Raw genomic sequence first — 15,580 nt, forward strand, 5'->3', positions numbered from 1 at the left:
GCCTGCAGTTGTGTAGATGGGCTTGACTGTCTCACGAGGTCTCTCCTAGCCCTAAAATCCCAGACTTCTTTCCAGGTCACACTGTGGTGAGGCAGGTCTGTGAAATACGGCCCAGCTATGGCTGCCAGCAGATCTTGGACAATGTATTCCTACACCTCAGACAGCTGTGAAGTAAGGAGATCAGTTCCATGAGGGACTGTGGCACCATTTCATGAGTTGATCACCATTCCTTTATGCCAAACAGCAGCCCTGAAAATGGCTAAATTGAGGGATGAAGAAGATGAAAACTGACCTAACTTCTAATTAAAGAAAACCAGCCAAAGTGATGAAGGGCCCTGAAAATACAGTGGGAGAGAAAGATAATCAGACCAGAGCAGTAATAGGAAGAAATGATCAAGATGAAGGACAATTTGGTCTAAAGATTAGATTAAAATAAGAGACATGGGGAAAAGAATGATGACCAGGGACAGAAGTGTGGAACTGTGTGAATGCTCCAGGACTGGGTGGGAAGAGAAGACACACCAGTGTTCAGGGAGCATATGCAGGGGCTGGGGGTAAGGGTCGGGGGGTGCTCATTGCTGTAGATTTTGGTGTGGTTCTATTAGCAAAGCATTGGGGGCCTCCCTCCAACCACCACCTTTCCTAATATGTTCCCTAGGCCCTCTGAAGATAACACATTCCTTTGGGGGGACCCACAAAAATCACACGGTCTGGGCTGCTTGGGGAATCACTGCTCCTGTGGGCAGAAGTCATGCTGGGTTTTCCCAGGACCATGACTTTATGGCTGTGCCACGCTCAGCTGGTCTCAAGCAGCAGGTTGGTTCTGTTTTCTGTCTTCTGCATTTTTCACATCATGCTTCTTCTTCTCCCAGAGGTTTTCCCTTAAGATCCCACTGGGTTTTGTCTTTACCATCTGCAAGTTACTTGGTAGCTTATCTTTTCAATCTTCATTCATTTCCATGTGTCCCTGTGGGTTAGGGATGCCCGTGCCTTCCAGGGCCTTCAGAGAAAAATCTCATATTCACATTCAAACTGGAGAACCCCCAGAGAGATGGTGATGTTGGGGGAACAGGGATGATTTCTCTTTGTTCTTCCATTTGCCATTTCTAGAGTTATTTCCACAGTTTTAAAGTATTTGTACAATGGGTTATAGAATATTTGTCCATCTACTATCTCATCCACTTTCAATATTTGCCCATCCCAGAACTTTACAACTGCTCTGAAAGATGTTTTTATTGCCCTTACTTTAAGGATTAGGAAAGAAGGCTGAGAGAAGGAAAAGAGTTTGCCTGGGGCCCCATGGCAGGTCTAGATCCTCTGTCCTGAGGTTCTGTGCTTTCTGCCGTGGCAGGTCCCAGCTGGCTAGGTGAGACCCAGCAGGTTCTGAGCAGAAGACAACATGGAGACTTTTCTGTGGAGCTCTGTGTCTGTGGGTCTTGGAGAGGGGAGCATGGATGTATACTCAGGAAACCTTGCAGGTGACTCAAGACCCTTCACATTCTCTGTAGCCGGTGGGTTCCAAGGTCAGCCAGCAGTCCCCATGGAGACAAGGGGCAGTAGGGACAGGATACTAATTGCTGGGGGGACATGGCCATGGCATTTTCGAGTGTATAACATCCAGAGAGAGGGATGGTGACAGAGTAAGGTTGTTGTCTCAGGAAATAAGAGATGAGAACTTGAAGACAGAAGTACAACATAATTTATTCTAATTGGGTCCAAAAAGCTGAGACCATGAAGAAAAATCACGTGGCTGCCTACATTTTCATAAAATGTCTTTTGAGAAGTACACAGTATGGAAAGCAGAGCTTAAAATCAAGTATAAGTGCAGAGGAACTGAAACCCTGAATGCATTGGGTTCATGGAAAAGACTGACGATGAGAAAAGTATAAAAGAAAAGAGAGTAGCACATGGCAAAGAGATATTCTGAAGTCCCATTGTTCTAACTATGTATCTCCCTTTTTTTTTTTTTTTTTTTTTTTTTAACCTCAAGTAGAGAACTGTCGGATCTTCAAACTAGAAACACTAGAACATAGGTGATTTGAAAAATAGAAGTTTGAAAACCACAAGGAAAAAGGCAGGCGTCCCTCACTCCTTTAAATGTGTCCAGGCCTTGGTCACTTAGGACCTGGAGTCCTAAAGAATGTGATTGCAAAATGATGATTGATCATCTTTGCAAAATCATGGGGAATGGATGAGATATGAGAAGACTACAAGAAAAAGACATTTCACTTTTTAGAAAGGGGGAAAATCTGGGTCTAGGAATTATAGACTAGTGAACTTGTCATTGCCCCTGGGCAAAATTCTAGAAGAGATCATTAAGCAGATGATCTGTGAGAGCTTGGAAAAGGAAATAGTGATCCCTAGGAGACAGTCCTAAAAACCAATTACCAAGTATGCTTAGGAAATCTGCCTTAAGAGCAGTTGTGCAAATTAGATTTGACTGTTTGAGTTGATCACAGTGTGAATGAGCAGTGAGATGCTGTAACTAAAGAAAAAAATATGATCAGAGATGCTTTGCTAAAAAAATATGATCAGAGATGCTTTGCTAAAAATTCAGTTCTAGAGCATAGAAAATATCCAAATTCACTCTGTCGTGTTCTCATCCCTTTAGGAATATGCATTCAGTTCTGTGAACTGTGTTTTAAGAGTCATTGGTAAATTGGGGTATGTACAGAAAAGGTTAACATGGAAGATGGAGATCGTATTTACTGAGCAAGCAACTCACCATATGTTGGACGTTGTGTTAAATACTGGAGGGGAGTGTTTTAATACTTAATATTATGAAGAGATTATTAATCTACCTATTTTCAGATCAGGAAAGAAAGGGTTATGTCAACTGAGTAGTTTGCATAAGGCCAACAGCTAGGAAGTGGCAAAGCTAAGACTTGAACCCAGATCTCTCTCAACCCAAAGCCCATACTCTTTCCACAGTACAAACCTGCCAGAGCAATAAAGGATCTAGAAAATGGGCTGGTTGAGGAACTCTTGAAGGAAGAGGAAGTGTGTCACTTTAAAGAATCAGAGGAGTAAATATAAATATGGTGGTGGTTTTCAAAGGGTTGCCATTTAGAAGGATTAGCCTTGTTCTCTAAGGCCCCAAAGGATAGAACTAGGGCAGTAGTATGGCAGTACTAATAGCAGTTAACCATTTATTAACCATTTGCTATAAGCTGATCTTTCTGCATGCATTCATTCTTTAAACCTCATGAGTAGGGAAAGTACTATGGTTATCCCCATTTCACAGGTGAAGAACCATGAGTAAATCAAGATAACGCCCAGGATCTCACAGCTAGTAAGCAGCAGAGCCTGGGCCTATAATCCAGATCTGTCCCACACCAGGACCAGTGTTTTCAACCATTTCCTTCCACTGCATTGCTGTTGGTAGATTTCTAATCAACGTAAGGGGGAATTTCCAAGTAATTAGAAGCCCTCCAAAAGGAGAAATGGCTACTCTAACTGGAGTGAACTGCCCATCACTGACAAATGCTGAATGACAGGGATGCTGGGTTGGACAGATCTGAGGACTACACAGGTCTCTTTCTACTCTACATTCCATTTTTTTTTCTGTGCTCCTAAAAGAAGCACATTTACCTATAGGTTAATAGTCAAGGAAGTGAGAAGCGGGTGTTGGTGGTGGGTCTAGTGGTTCTTTATCAATCCATCAACTTGAATTCCAACATAACTATAAACCCCAAATCCAGTTTCCCCAAGATATTGTTTATATTTCAGTAATTTATGTTAAGTTTATGGACATAACAGTGTACAGAAAAGTTTATTGCTGTGGCTTGAACACATAACAGTTCCATTAGTGAGTGAAAGTTATAATTCTATGCATATTTTGAAATAAAACCAAGAAATTTGAAGAAATTTGAAGTGGGAATAAATCTAATAAGATCTTAGTAATCATTATTAACACTATATGAACTACTTTGGTATCCTACCCTTTAATTATACTGAAAGTTATGAAAATTGAGATACTTTCTGGAAGTGGGATCAGAACTGCACTAGACTTAAGGATAAAGATTAAGGAGGGGAAAAGGGAAATCTTTCTTTATTCTCTTGAGTCCTCATATTATTCTTTCTCCCCTCCCCCACCCCCAACACACACACAATCACAGTTCTTAAAACCAAGGTATGAAGAAGTAAGGGTTCTTGGAATATAGTTCTAAATCTAGAATTTTGGACATGAGGCCTTAATTTGTTGATTTATTAATTTGTCGGTGAATGAGGTCACATGGAAAAACTTTCTGCTTCTTGATTGTGTTGGCGGATACTTTCCTAAACTCTAACTAGTTGACTTTATAGTTAGCTAGAGATTATTGACTTTTAATAACTTACACATTAAGTTTCTGAACTCAGACATAAAAGAGCAGTCTCCAAAGAACTCCAGTCCAAAGAGAGTGGCTGCGTCCATGCCCAGGTTGTCATCATATTTGCCGAAAAGGTGCTTTGTCTACCAAGGTAAAGTTAACACTAGCTTGCTGCCATCCCTGAGTGCCTTCCATGTCTTTGTGCCTTGTTGGCATGCCAGTCTGCCTTCATATCTGCTCCATCGGTTTTAAATCTAGTTCACATTCCTTAGGGTATTACCTAATAATAAATGAAAAACTCAAAAATCAAAGGAGTTTTATGTGTGATACATCTGAACTAACGGAACCTCACTCTGTCTGGGGGTGGGGGAAATGAATAGCCAGGCTGAGCACATTATGGGTGCTTATTAATGACAGCAAGGACGCCTCCCTCCCTCCTAAGCAGGCATTAGGAACCTCCTATGTGCCAATCACAGTGCTGGCACTGGAATACCAAGATGTGGCCCTTCTTGCTACAAGAAGCTTCAGTATAAACATCATAGTGAGTACTGGTTCAAGATGGCAGAGTAGAAGGGCGTGCGCTCACTCCCTCTTGCGAGAGCACAGGAATCACAACTAACTGCTGAACAGTCATCAACAGAAAGACACTGGAAGTCACAAAAAAGATACCCCACATCAAAAGACAAAGGAGAAGCTGCAGTGAGACGGTAGGAGGGGCGCAACCACAATAAAATCAAATCCCATAACCACTGGGTGGGTGACTCACAAGCTGGAGAACACTTATACCACAGAAGTCCACCCACTGGAGTGAAGGTTCTGAGACCCACATCAGGCTTCCCAACCTGGGGGTCTGGCAACGGGAGGAGGAATTCCCAGAGAATCATACTTTGAAGCCTAGCAGGGTTTGACTGCAGGACTTCGACAGGACTGGGGGAAACAGAGACTCCACTCTTGGAGGGCACACATAAAGCAGTGTGTGCATCAGGACCCAGGGGGAAGGAGCAGTGACCCCATAGGAGACTGAACCAGACATACCTGCTAGTGGTGGAGGGTCTCCTGCAGACGCAGGAGGTGGCTGTGGCTCACTGTGGGGACAAGGACACTGGCAGCAGAAGTTCTGGGAAGTACTCCTTAGTGTGAGCCCTCCCAGAGTCCACCATTAACCCCACCAAAGAGCCTGTAGCCTCCAGTGCTGGGTCACCTCAGGCCAAACAATCAACAGGGAGGGAACTCAGTCCCACACATCAGCTGACAAGTGGATTAAAGTTTTACTGAGCTCTGCCTACCAGAGCAACACCCAGGTCTACCCAACACCAGTCCCTCCCATCAGGAAGCTTGCACAAGCCTCTTAGATAGCCTCATCCACCAGAGGGCAGACAGCAGAAGCAAGAAGAACTACAGTCCTGCAGCCTGTGGAATGAAAACCACATCCACAGAAAGATAGACAAAATTAAAAAGCAGAGGGCTATGTACCACATAAAGGAACAAGATAAAACCCCAGAAAAACAACTAAATGAAGTGGAGATAGGCAACCTTCCAGAAAAAAAAATTCAGAATAATGATAGTGAAGATGATCTAGGACCTCGGAAAAAGAATGGAGGCAAGGATCAAGAAGATGCAAGAAATGTTTAACAAAGACCTAGAAGAATTAAAGAACAAACACCTAGAAGAATTAAAGAACAAACAAACAGAGATGAACAATACAGTAACTGAAATGAAAAATACACTAGAAGGAATCAATAACAGCATAACTGAGGCAGAAGAATGGAGAAGTGACCTGGAAGACAGAATAATGGAATTCACTGCCACGGAACAGAATAAAGGAAAAAGAATGAAAAGAAATGAAGACAGCCTAAGAGACCTCTGGGACAAAATAAAACGCACCAACTTCCGCATTATAGGCGTCCAAGAAGGAGAAGAGAGAGAGGAAGGACCCAAGAAAATATTTGAAGAGATTATTGTCGAAAACTTCCCTAACATGGGAAAGGAAGTAGCCACCCAAGTCCAGGAAGCACAGAGAGTCCCAGACAGAATAAACACAAGGAGAAACATGCCAAGACATACAGTAATCAAACTGACAAAAATTAAGGACAAAGAAAAATTATTAAAAGCAGCAAGGGAAAAATGACAAATAACATACAAGGGAACTCCCATAAGGTTAACAGCTGATTTCTCAGCAGAAACTCTACAAGCCAGAAAGGAGTGACACAATATATTTAAAGTGATGAGAGGGAAGAACCTACAACCAAGATTACTCTATCCGGCAAAGATCTCATTCAGATTCGACGGAGAAATCAAAAGCTTTACAGATAAGCAAAAGCTAAGAGAATTCAGCACCACCAAACCAGCTCTACAACAAATGCTAAAGGAACTTCTCTAAGTGGGAAACACAAGACAAGAAAAGGACCTACAAAAACAAACCTATAACAATTAAGAAAATGGTCATAGGAACATACATATCGATAACTACCTTAAATGTGGATGGATTAAATGCGCCAACCAAAAGACAGAAGCTCGCTGATTGGATACAAAAACAAGACCCATCTATATGCTGTTTACAAGAGACCCACTTCAGACCTAGGGACACATACAGACTGAAAGTGAGGGGATGGAAAAAGATATTCCATGCAAATGGAAATCAGAAGAAAGCTGGAGTAGCAATACTCATATCAGATAAAATAGACTTTAAAATAAAGAATGTTACAAGAGACAAGGAAGAACACTACATAATGATCAAGGGATCAATCCAAGAAGATATAACAATTATAAATATATATGCACCCAACATAGGAGCACCTCAATACATAAGGCAAATGCTAACAGCTATAAAAGAGGAAATCGGCAGTAACACAATAACAGTGGGGGTCTTTAACACTTCACTTACACCAATGGACAGATCATCCAGACAGAAAATTAATAAGGAAACACAAGCTTTAAATGACACAAGAGACCAGATGGATTTAATTGATATTTATAGGACATTCCATCCGAAAACAGCAGATTACACTTTCTTCTCAAGTGCGCACGGAACATTATCCAGGATAGATCACATCTTGGGTCACAAATCAAGCCTCAGTAAATTTAAGAAAATTGAAATCATATCAAGCATCTCTTCCGACCACAACACTATGAGATTAGAAATCAATTATGGGAAGAAAAACATAGAAAACACAAACACATGGAGGCTAAACAATACGTTACTAAATAACCAAGAGATCACTGAGGAAATCAAAGAGGAAATCAAAATATACCTAGAGACAAATGACAACAAAAACATGATGATCCAAAACCTATGGGATGCAGTAAAAGCAGTTCTAAGAGGGACGTTTATAGCAATACAATCCTACCTCAAGAAACAAGAAAAATCTCAAATAAACAATCTAACCTTACACCTAAAGGAACTAGAGAAAGAAGAACAAACAAACCCAAAGTTAGTAGAAGGGAAGAATTCATAAAGATCAGAGCAGAAATAAATGAAATAGAAACAAAGAAAACAGTAGCAAAGATCAATAAAACTAAAAGCTGGTTCTTTGAGAAGATAAAATTCATAAACCTTTAGCCAGACTCCAAGAAAAGGAGGGAGAGGACTCAAATCAATAAAATTAGAAATGAAAAAGGAGAAGTTAAAATGGACACTGCAGAAATAGAAAGCATCATTAGAGACTTCTACAAGCAGCTCCGTGCCACTACTATGGACAACCTGGAAGAAATGGACAAATTCTTGAAAAGGTATAACCTTCCAAGACTGAACCAGGAAGAAACAGAAAACATGAACAGACCAATGACAAGTAATGAAGTTGAAAGCGTGATTGAAAATCTTCCAACAAACAAAAGTCCAGGACCAGATGGCTTCTCAGGTGAATTCTTTCAAACATTTAGAGAAGAGCTAACACCCATCCTTCTCAAACTCTTCCAAAAAATTGCAGAGAAAGGGACACTCCCAAACTCATTCTATGAGGCCACCATCACCCTGATACGAAAACCAGACAAAGAACTACAAAAAAGAAAATTACAGACCAATATCACTGATGAATATAGATGCAAAAGTCCTCAACAAAATATTAGCAAATGGAATCCAACAACACATTAAAAGGATCATACACCACGATCAAGTGGGATTTATCCCAGGGATGCAAGGATTCTTCACTATATGGAAATCAATCAATGTGATACCCCATATTAGCAAATTGAAAAATGAAAACCATATGATCATCCCAATAGATACAGAAAAAGCTTTTGACAAAATTCAACACCCATTTATGATAAAAAACTCTCCAGAAAGTGGGCATAGAGGGAAGCTACCTCAACATCATAAAGGCTATATATGACAAACCCACAGCAAACATCATTCTCCATGGTGAAAAACTGAAAGCATTTCCTCTAAGATCAGGAACAAGACAAGGATGTCCACTCTCACCACTATTATTCAACATAGTTTTGGAAGTCCTGGCCACGGCAGTCAGAGAAGAAAAAGAAATAAAAGGAATACAAATTGGAAAAGAAGAATTAAAACTGTCACTGTTTGCAGATGACATGATACTATACATAGATAATCCTAAAGATGCCACCAGAAAACTACTAGAGCTAATCAATGAATTTGGTAAAGTTGCAGGATACAAAGTTAATGCACAGAAATCTCTTGCATTCCTATACACTGACAACAAAAGATCAGAAAGAGAAATTAAGGAAATAATCCCATTCACCATTGCACCAAAAAGAATAAAATACCTAGGAATAAAGCTGCCTAAGGAGGTAAAAGACCTGTACTTAGAAATCTATAAGACACTGATGAAAGAAATCAAAGATGACACAAACAGATGGAGAGATATACCATGTTCTTGGATTGGAAGAATTAATATTGTGAAAATGACTATACTACCCAAAGCAGTCTACAGATTCAGTGCAATCCCTATCAAACTACCAATGGCATTTTTCACAGAACTAGAACAAAAAATTTCACAATTTGTATGGAAACACAAAAGACCCCGAATAGCCAAAGCAATCTTGAGAAAGAAAAACGGAGCTGGAGGGATCAGGCTCCAGGACTTCAGACTATACTACAAAGCTACAGTAATCAAGACAGTATGGTGCTGGCTCAAAAACAGAAATATATACATCAGTGGAACAGGATAGAAAGCCCAGAGATAAACCCACGCAACTATGGTCAACTAATGTATGACAAAGCAGGCAAGGATATACAATGGAGAAAAGACAGTCTCTTCAATAAGTGGTGCTGGGAACTCTGGACAGCTAAATTTAAAAGGATGAAATTAGAACAGTCCCTAACACCATACAGAAAAATAAACTCAAAATGGATTGAAGACCTAAATGTAAGACCGGACACTATAAAACTCTTAGAGGAAAACAGGAAGAACACTCTTTGAAATAAATCACAGCAAGATCTTTTCTGACCCACCTCTTAGAGTAATGGAAATAAAAACAAAAATAAACAAATGGGACCTAATGAAACTTCAAAGCTTTTGCACAGCAAAGGAAACTACAAACAAGACAAAAAGGCAACCCTCAGAATGGGAGAAAATATTTGCAAACGAATCAATGGACAAAGGATTAATCTCCAAAATATATAAACAGCTCATGCAGCTCAATATTAAAAAAACAAAGAACCCAGTCCAAAAATGGGCAGAAAACCTAGATAGACACCTCTCCAAAGAAGACATACAGATGGCCAAGAGGCACATGAAAATCTGCTCAACATCACTAATTATTAGAGAAATGCACATCAAAACTACAATGAAGTATCACCTCACACTGGTTAGAATGGGCATCATCCGAAAATCTACAAACAACAAATGCTGAAGAGGATGTGGAGAAAAGGGAACCCTCTTGCACTGTCGGTGGGAATGTAAATTGATACAACCACTATGGAGGACAGTATGGAGGTTTCTTAAAAAACTAAAAATAGAATTACCATATGACCCAGCAATCCCACTACTGGACATATACCCAGAGAAAACCATAATTCAAAAAGACACACGCACCCCAGTGTTCATTGCAGCACTATTTACAATAGCCAGGTCATGGAAGCAACCTAAATGCCCATAGACAGATGAATGGATAAAGAAGTGGTACGTATATAGAATGGAATATTACTCAGCCATAAAAAGGAATGAAATTGGGTCATTTGTAGAGACGTGGATGGACCTAGAGACTGTAATACAGAGTGAAGTAAGTCAGAAAGAGGAAAACAAATATCGTATATTAACGCATATATGTGGAATCTAGAAAAATGGTACGGACGAACCGGTTTGCAAGGCAGAAATAGAGACACAGATGTAGAGAACAAACGTATGGACACCAGCGTGGGAAAGGGGAGGGGGGTCGTGGTGGGATGAACTGGGAGATTGGGATTGACATATATACAGTAATATGTATAAAAATAGATAACTAATAAGAACTTGCTGTATAAAAAATAAAATTAAATTCCGAAAAAATAAAAATAAATATAAAAATAAACATCATAGTATGAGATAACGTGCTATGGTAAAGGTGAACCCAGGGGCATTCAGCAGCTCAGACTTGGGGGCAGAGTGGGCAGAGAACGCTTCTCTGAATCAAGTCTTCAAGGAGTTGCAAAGGCAGGCAGATGTATGCACCTGGTTCTGAAGGGCTATGGAAGTCAGGCTCCTGGAGAGAGATGAAAGCAGAAACATAGATACTCCATGCTGAGGAGTTTGGACTTGGTCTGAGGGCAGTAGGAAACCTTTGAATGGTTTTTAGAAGGAAATACTAGGATGTGCTTTGTGTTTTCAAAAATACCACTTGGCTAGCAATATAGAGAGTGGCTTGGCAGTAGGTGAGGTAGGAAGCAGAGAGACACTAGGTGAGTTGCAAAATTCCAGGTGAACAGTAGGACCTGTGAACTAAGGCACTACTGTGGAACTGAAGGAAAAAGTATATTTTAGAGCCATGTCAAGGAGGAGGGCTGCAGAGGACTTGGTCATGAGTGACAGATATTGGAGAACAAGGGAGGAAGGAGTCAAAGGTGTTGCCCAGGTTTCTGGCTTGAGTGGACATGGCGCCCCTCATCGAGAGAGGGCTTGGGAGAAGGAAGGCCATGTTTGCCTGAGAATTACAGGGGAGATGATTAATTTAGTTGGGGAACGTGATGAATTTGAAGCTTGAGAGAAGATCAGGAGTGTGTGTCCAGAAGGACTGGCTGGGTGGGCCTGCAGCTCAGGCAGGAGATGCTGAGGTGCCGTTGTTGGTTTGTCCCTTCCGTGTTAGGAGGACACTTTGGCGTCATTAGAAGAATCGGGTACTCTATGGTGCAGGCCTGATAATGTTAGATTAGCTTTCCTAGAAGCCACGTTAAACAAACATAATAACCTCTATTTCAGCATCGTTCAGAGTTGGTGGACACGTGAGATGAACTGAAATGACTTTTAGCAGAGTTCAGCAGAGAAGCTTTGGTCCCCAAGGTGAACTTGGATTTTTTCTGGGGATTGTTCTCCTCTCTGTATCACTTCTCTTTTGAAAGTCCCTCTCAGACTTCTTGGGGTCCTTGGTAAGAATCTCAGTAAAAAGGCTACTTAGAGGGGATATCGGTAAGGAGAAGTAAAAAGCACTTTACTCATTATTTCATCTTCCCAGTAACACTGCAAGGTGTTACTATTAAAAGTCCCATTTTACAGATAAGAAAACTGAGCCTTTGAGGGTTCCCCGGCTTACCTTATGGTAAGGGGCACAGTTGTGGATATGACTCTAAATCCCGTTCTCTCTGTGCTGCACAGAAAGACTGACTCAGACATACCAGGCCTGTGAAATCCTGGGATGGAAAAGTTGTGTTTTCATTGAGGAAAAGATTCTGGGGGGAAATGATGTGTCCCCAGGGTGTTTATCAAGAGCAACACTCTCCTCAATGCTCAAATCAGTTCCTCTGATGTATCCCTGATACTCGCCTCCCCTGCTCCATGTTGACAGCACTCAGACTTGGTAGTTCTGGTGGTACCCTGTCCTAGGGCCACCTAAGAGTCAGCCATTAGGGCCTTGCTTATAATTTTCCCCTTTTCCTGGCCTTTCCTCTGCCTCTATCCCCACCGCCCACCCACAGCAGCCAGAGGGATTCTTTAGTCTAAAGCATCAGGAAGTCAATCCTCTGCTCAGAAGCTTCTAATGGCTTCTTGTCTCACTTGGAGTACAAACCCTGCCCTTCAAGGTCTCCTGTGTTCTGGCCTTTGATTGCTTCTCTGACCCTGTCACTGGCCACACTCCCTTGACTTGAGACACGCTGACCTGGCCATTCCTTGAATGCTTAGAGCGCCTTATAAACACCACCTGGCTTTGAAACTTGCTGTTCCCACTTTCTGCACTGCTTTTGCCCACGTAGTCCAGTGACTGGCACCTTCACATCATTAGGTCTTTGCCTCTCTTTGAGGCCTTCCTGCTAACCACCCTGTCTAAAATAGCAGCTCTGTCATGTTCTGTCCCTTATTTTTCTTCATGGCCCTCATTTTCTATTTGTTTATTGATATCTCCTGAATATGAGCTCCATGAGTTCAGGGGCTTTATATGTTCTGTTGCTTGTTCCTCTGGCTGCTGGGATAGTGCCTGGCCCATGGTGTGCACTCAGGGGGATTGGTTGACTGATGGAATGAATACATGGAAGCTGTGAACTTGATGGCGTGGGACAGAAAGTGAAGTCACTCTCACCGAGGGACCTACAATAATGAAACAGAGTGTCTCCCAATGCGGTTAGCATTGCTGGTTCCCTAAGTCTCCTCATTTGGAGGTAACTGTGAACAGGTATTAGGAAACCTCCCCACATTTCCCTGGCTTAGATGCAGATTTATTGCTCTGATAAGGATGGGAATGATTTTTTCCTTCTAACATACAAGTTGCCAGGACAGATTTACTAGTGATAGCGTGGGGTCCATGTCCTACCCGTGTCCACTATTTCACATCTGGAGGTCACTCACTGGAATGTCAGTGTTTGTGGAGCCCATGGAAAGTGCCTCCTGCATTGTGACTTTCATAGGAAGAAAGCTTTCTCTAAGGACTTGACTTGAGTGAGCTCTGTCTGTAGAGTGTCCTTAAACAGAGGTTTCCTCATTGGAGATTTGAACCTAATGCCATTTTCAGTGCATTTTTCTGTTGTTCTTCCTGTAGGATCTTCTACGTCTCTCACGATTCCCAAGACTTGAAGATCTTCAGCTATATCGCTCGAGATGGTGCCAGCAATATCTTCAGGTGTAACGTCTTTAAATCCAAGAAGAAGGTAAAGGGGCTGTCATCTCTTATTTTCCTCTGATGGAACCAGAGTGCTCCTAACATTGACCCATCTCCCTGTTGATAGAGAGGCAAGATTTGGAGGTGGCTATTTTAATGCAAGATATAGGGGAACTCTCTCACTAGTCTGTCATTGCTTCTATATAATGCAATTCTCTTTTAGTTTCGTTTGAACTTTGTACTTAGTTTTATGTGAACAACTGGAGAGATCTTGACCATTGGTTAAGGGCTCTGCAACAGGAGCAGGCAGACAGCTCCAGGAGTGGCGCTCCCCTTGATATGTGGTAGAAAAGAAGTTTGCCGCTAGCTAAGGTGACCCTTCATCATAATTCTATATACTGTTCAGTGGCCTACAAACATGACATGTGGGATCTAGTTAGACTTTGTGATGTTGGTTGTCCTGGATGATTATTTTGTAACCATCATTGATGTATAGTAACCTTGATGCTTGAGTAAATGCAACTTTTGCAATTCCGTAGAGGCATGCTTCCTCTCTATCATTCCTCCTGGAGTCTAACACACAAAACTGGGGCTTGGAAACGTGGGCTGTAGCCCCTCTTCTCCCCCGGAACTCTGAATGATGTTATGAGGGTCAGTATCCCCCCATGGGTCTCAGTTTCCTTGTCTATAAAATGAGGAGGAGAGCCAAAACCAGCCTTTCTTAAAATGTATCCTGTAAAACATTTACCATCCAAAATGTTTCATGTTAAAATTATTCAATTTAAATGTGCTGGGAAGTCCTAAAGTCAGAGAAATCCCTCTAACGCAGCATTTTTCAAACTGAATTGGCCATGGAATCATATGTTTTCCATGTATAAGTGTTAATATCCTGGGAACTACTTTACTATAGAGGTGACTTTGGAAAACGCTATTTGTGTCTGAAAGGTCCCTTACAGGTGTGGAGTGGTAAGGTCCCAACCATTCTAGACACAAACCACTAACCCTGGCTTTCTATGAGGACTCCTTCCAAATTTTCTCCTGCTTGTCCCTTCTTTGATGCTATGTGATATCTTAATGCATCTTATGCCATAAGACATCTTTAATAGATTTGTAGGTACCTTGCCAAGTGGGGATAATAAGAATAAAAACGTGACAGGGTCAAGATTTACTATTATATATGTCCTGTCCCCCACCCTAGCTCCATAAAGAGAATTATACTTTGCTGATTTAGCCTCTTCCTCTAAGGAGATTTGTGGCCTTACCCACCTATTCCCAAGCTTTTTAATGCAAATCATGGAATTGGATGGAAAGAGCTAGAACTGGAAAGGTAGAAGGAAAAAGGGGCAAGTCGCCAGATTTCACTTTTCGATAATAGTACAGTTGAGAGGAAAAAAATGAAAGTGGGGTGAAGTTGAGCTGCATATTAAAGATCTGATAGAAAGAGTAGGAAGGAGAGGGAGAGAAAGAAAAACCAGAGGGGCTGGAGATGAGAATTTAGGGCTTGGGAGAGTGAAAAGCACTTGTGTGGCTTTGAGGTGTAGTGGATCTAGGGAGGAGAGGAAAGGAAATACAAAGTGTTCCTGAGACTTATGAATTGGATCGTCTGTAATGGTCTTTGACAGATACAACTGAAGACTAGGATTCCCTTTAATTCATTTCGAGTGTTCCACTTTACATCTGACTTTAGTTTTGTCCAGAGACTGGACCGTGTGGACCTTGGAATTTATTAAAGTTACAAATGGCACTTTTTAATTTACAAAGTGCTTTAATATTTAATCTTACTTGATCCTTGCAAAAACCTACGTAAAGAAGTTAAGACAAGTAATTTTCATGCCCAATTTTATGGATAAGTAAATTTAAATTGAGGCTCAGAGAGATTAAATGACTTGCCCAAGGTCCCATGAAGGCATTGGCTAGAATCAGGGAGACATGCAGAACAAAAGGATTTTGAGCAGGAAACCTAGGTAAAGGAGATGGTTGTATTTGCTTTGCCAGCCAATCTAGTGTAGCAATGCAAACTCAGTGGGGTCGTCCAGTTCTTCTGCCAAAACCTGAGTCTAAGAACAATGCCCATTGGAACTTTG

At 41.3% G+C, this 15,580-nt stretch overlaps 1 protein-coding gene across 8 annotated transcripts in view; it reads left to right on the forward strand.

Moving 5' to 3' along the window:
* LOC132372880 (carboxyl-terminal PDZ ligand of neuronal nitric oxide synthase protein) overlaps window positions 1-15,580 on the forward strand; it is a 304,178-nt gene that overhangs the window by 237,427 nt on the left and 51,171 nt on the right. For all 8 annotated transcript variants that reach the window (XR_009505266.1, XR_009505268.1, XM_059935021.1 and 5 more), the window contains one exon: window positions 13,437-13,545. Coding sequence is in view for 5 of the 8 variants with exons in the window: in XM_059935021.1 (XP_059791004.1) it covers window positions 13,437-13,545 (109 nt within the window). In the remaining 3 variants the exon portion in view is untranslated. The remainder of the gene's footprint in view (window positions 1-13,436; window positions 13,546-15,580) is intronic.

This window comes from Balaenoptera ricei, chromosome 1 (assembly GCF_028023285.1).
Source record: "Balaenoptera ricei isolate mBalRic1 chromosome 1, mBalRic1.hap2, whole genome shotgun sequence".
Lineage (NCBI taxonomy): Eukaryota > Metazoa > Chordata > Mammalia > Artiodactyla > Balaenopteridae > Balaenoptera > Balaenoptera ricei.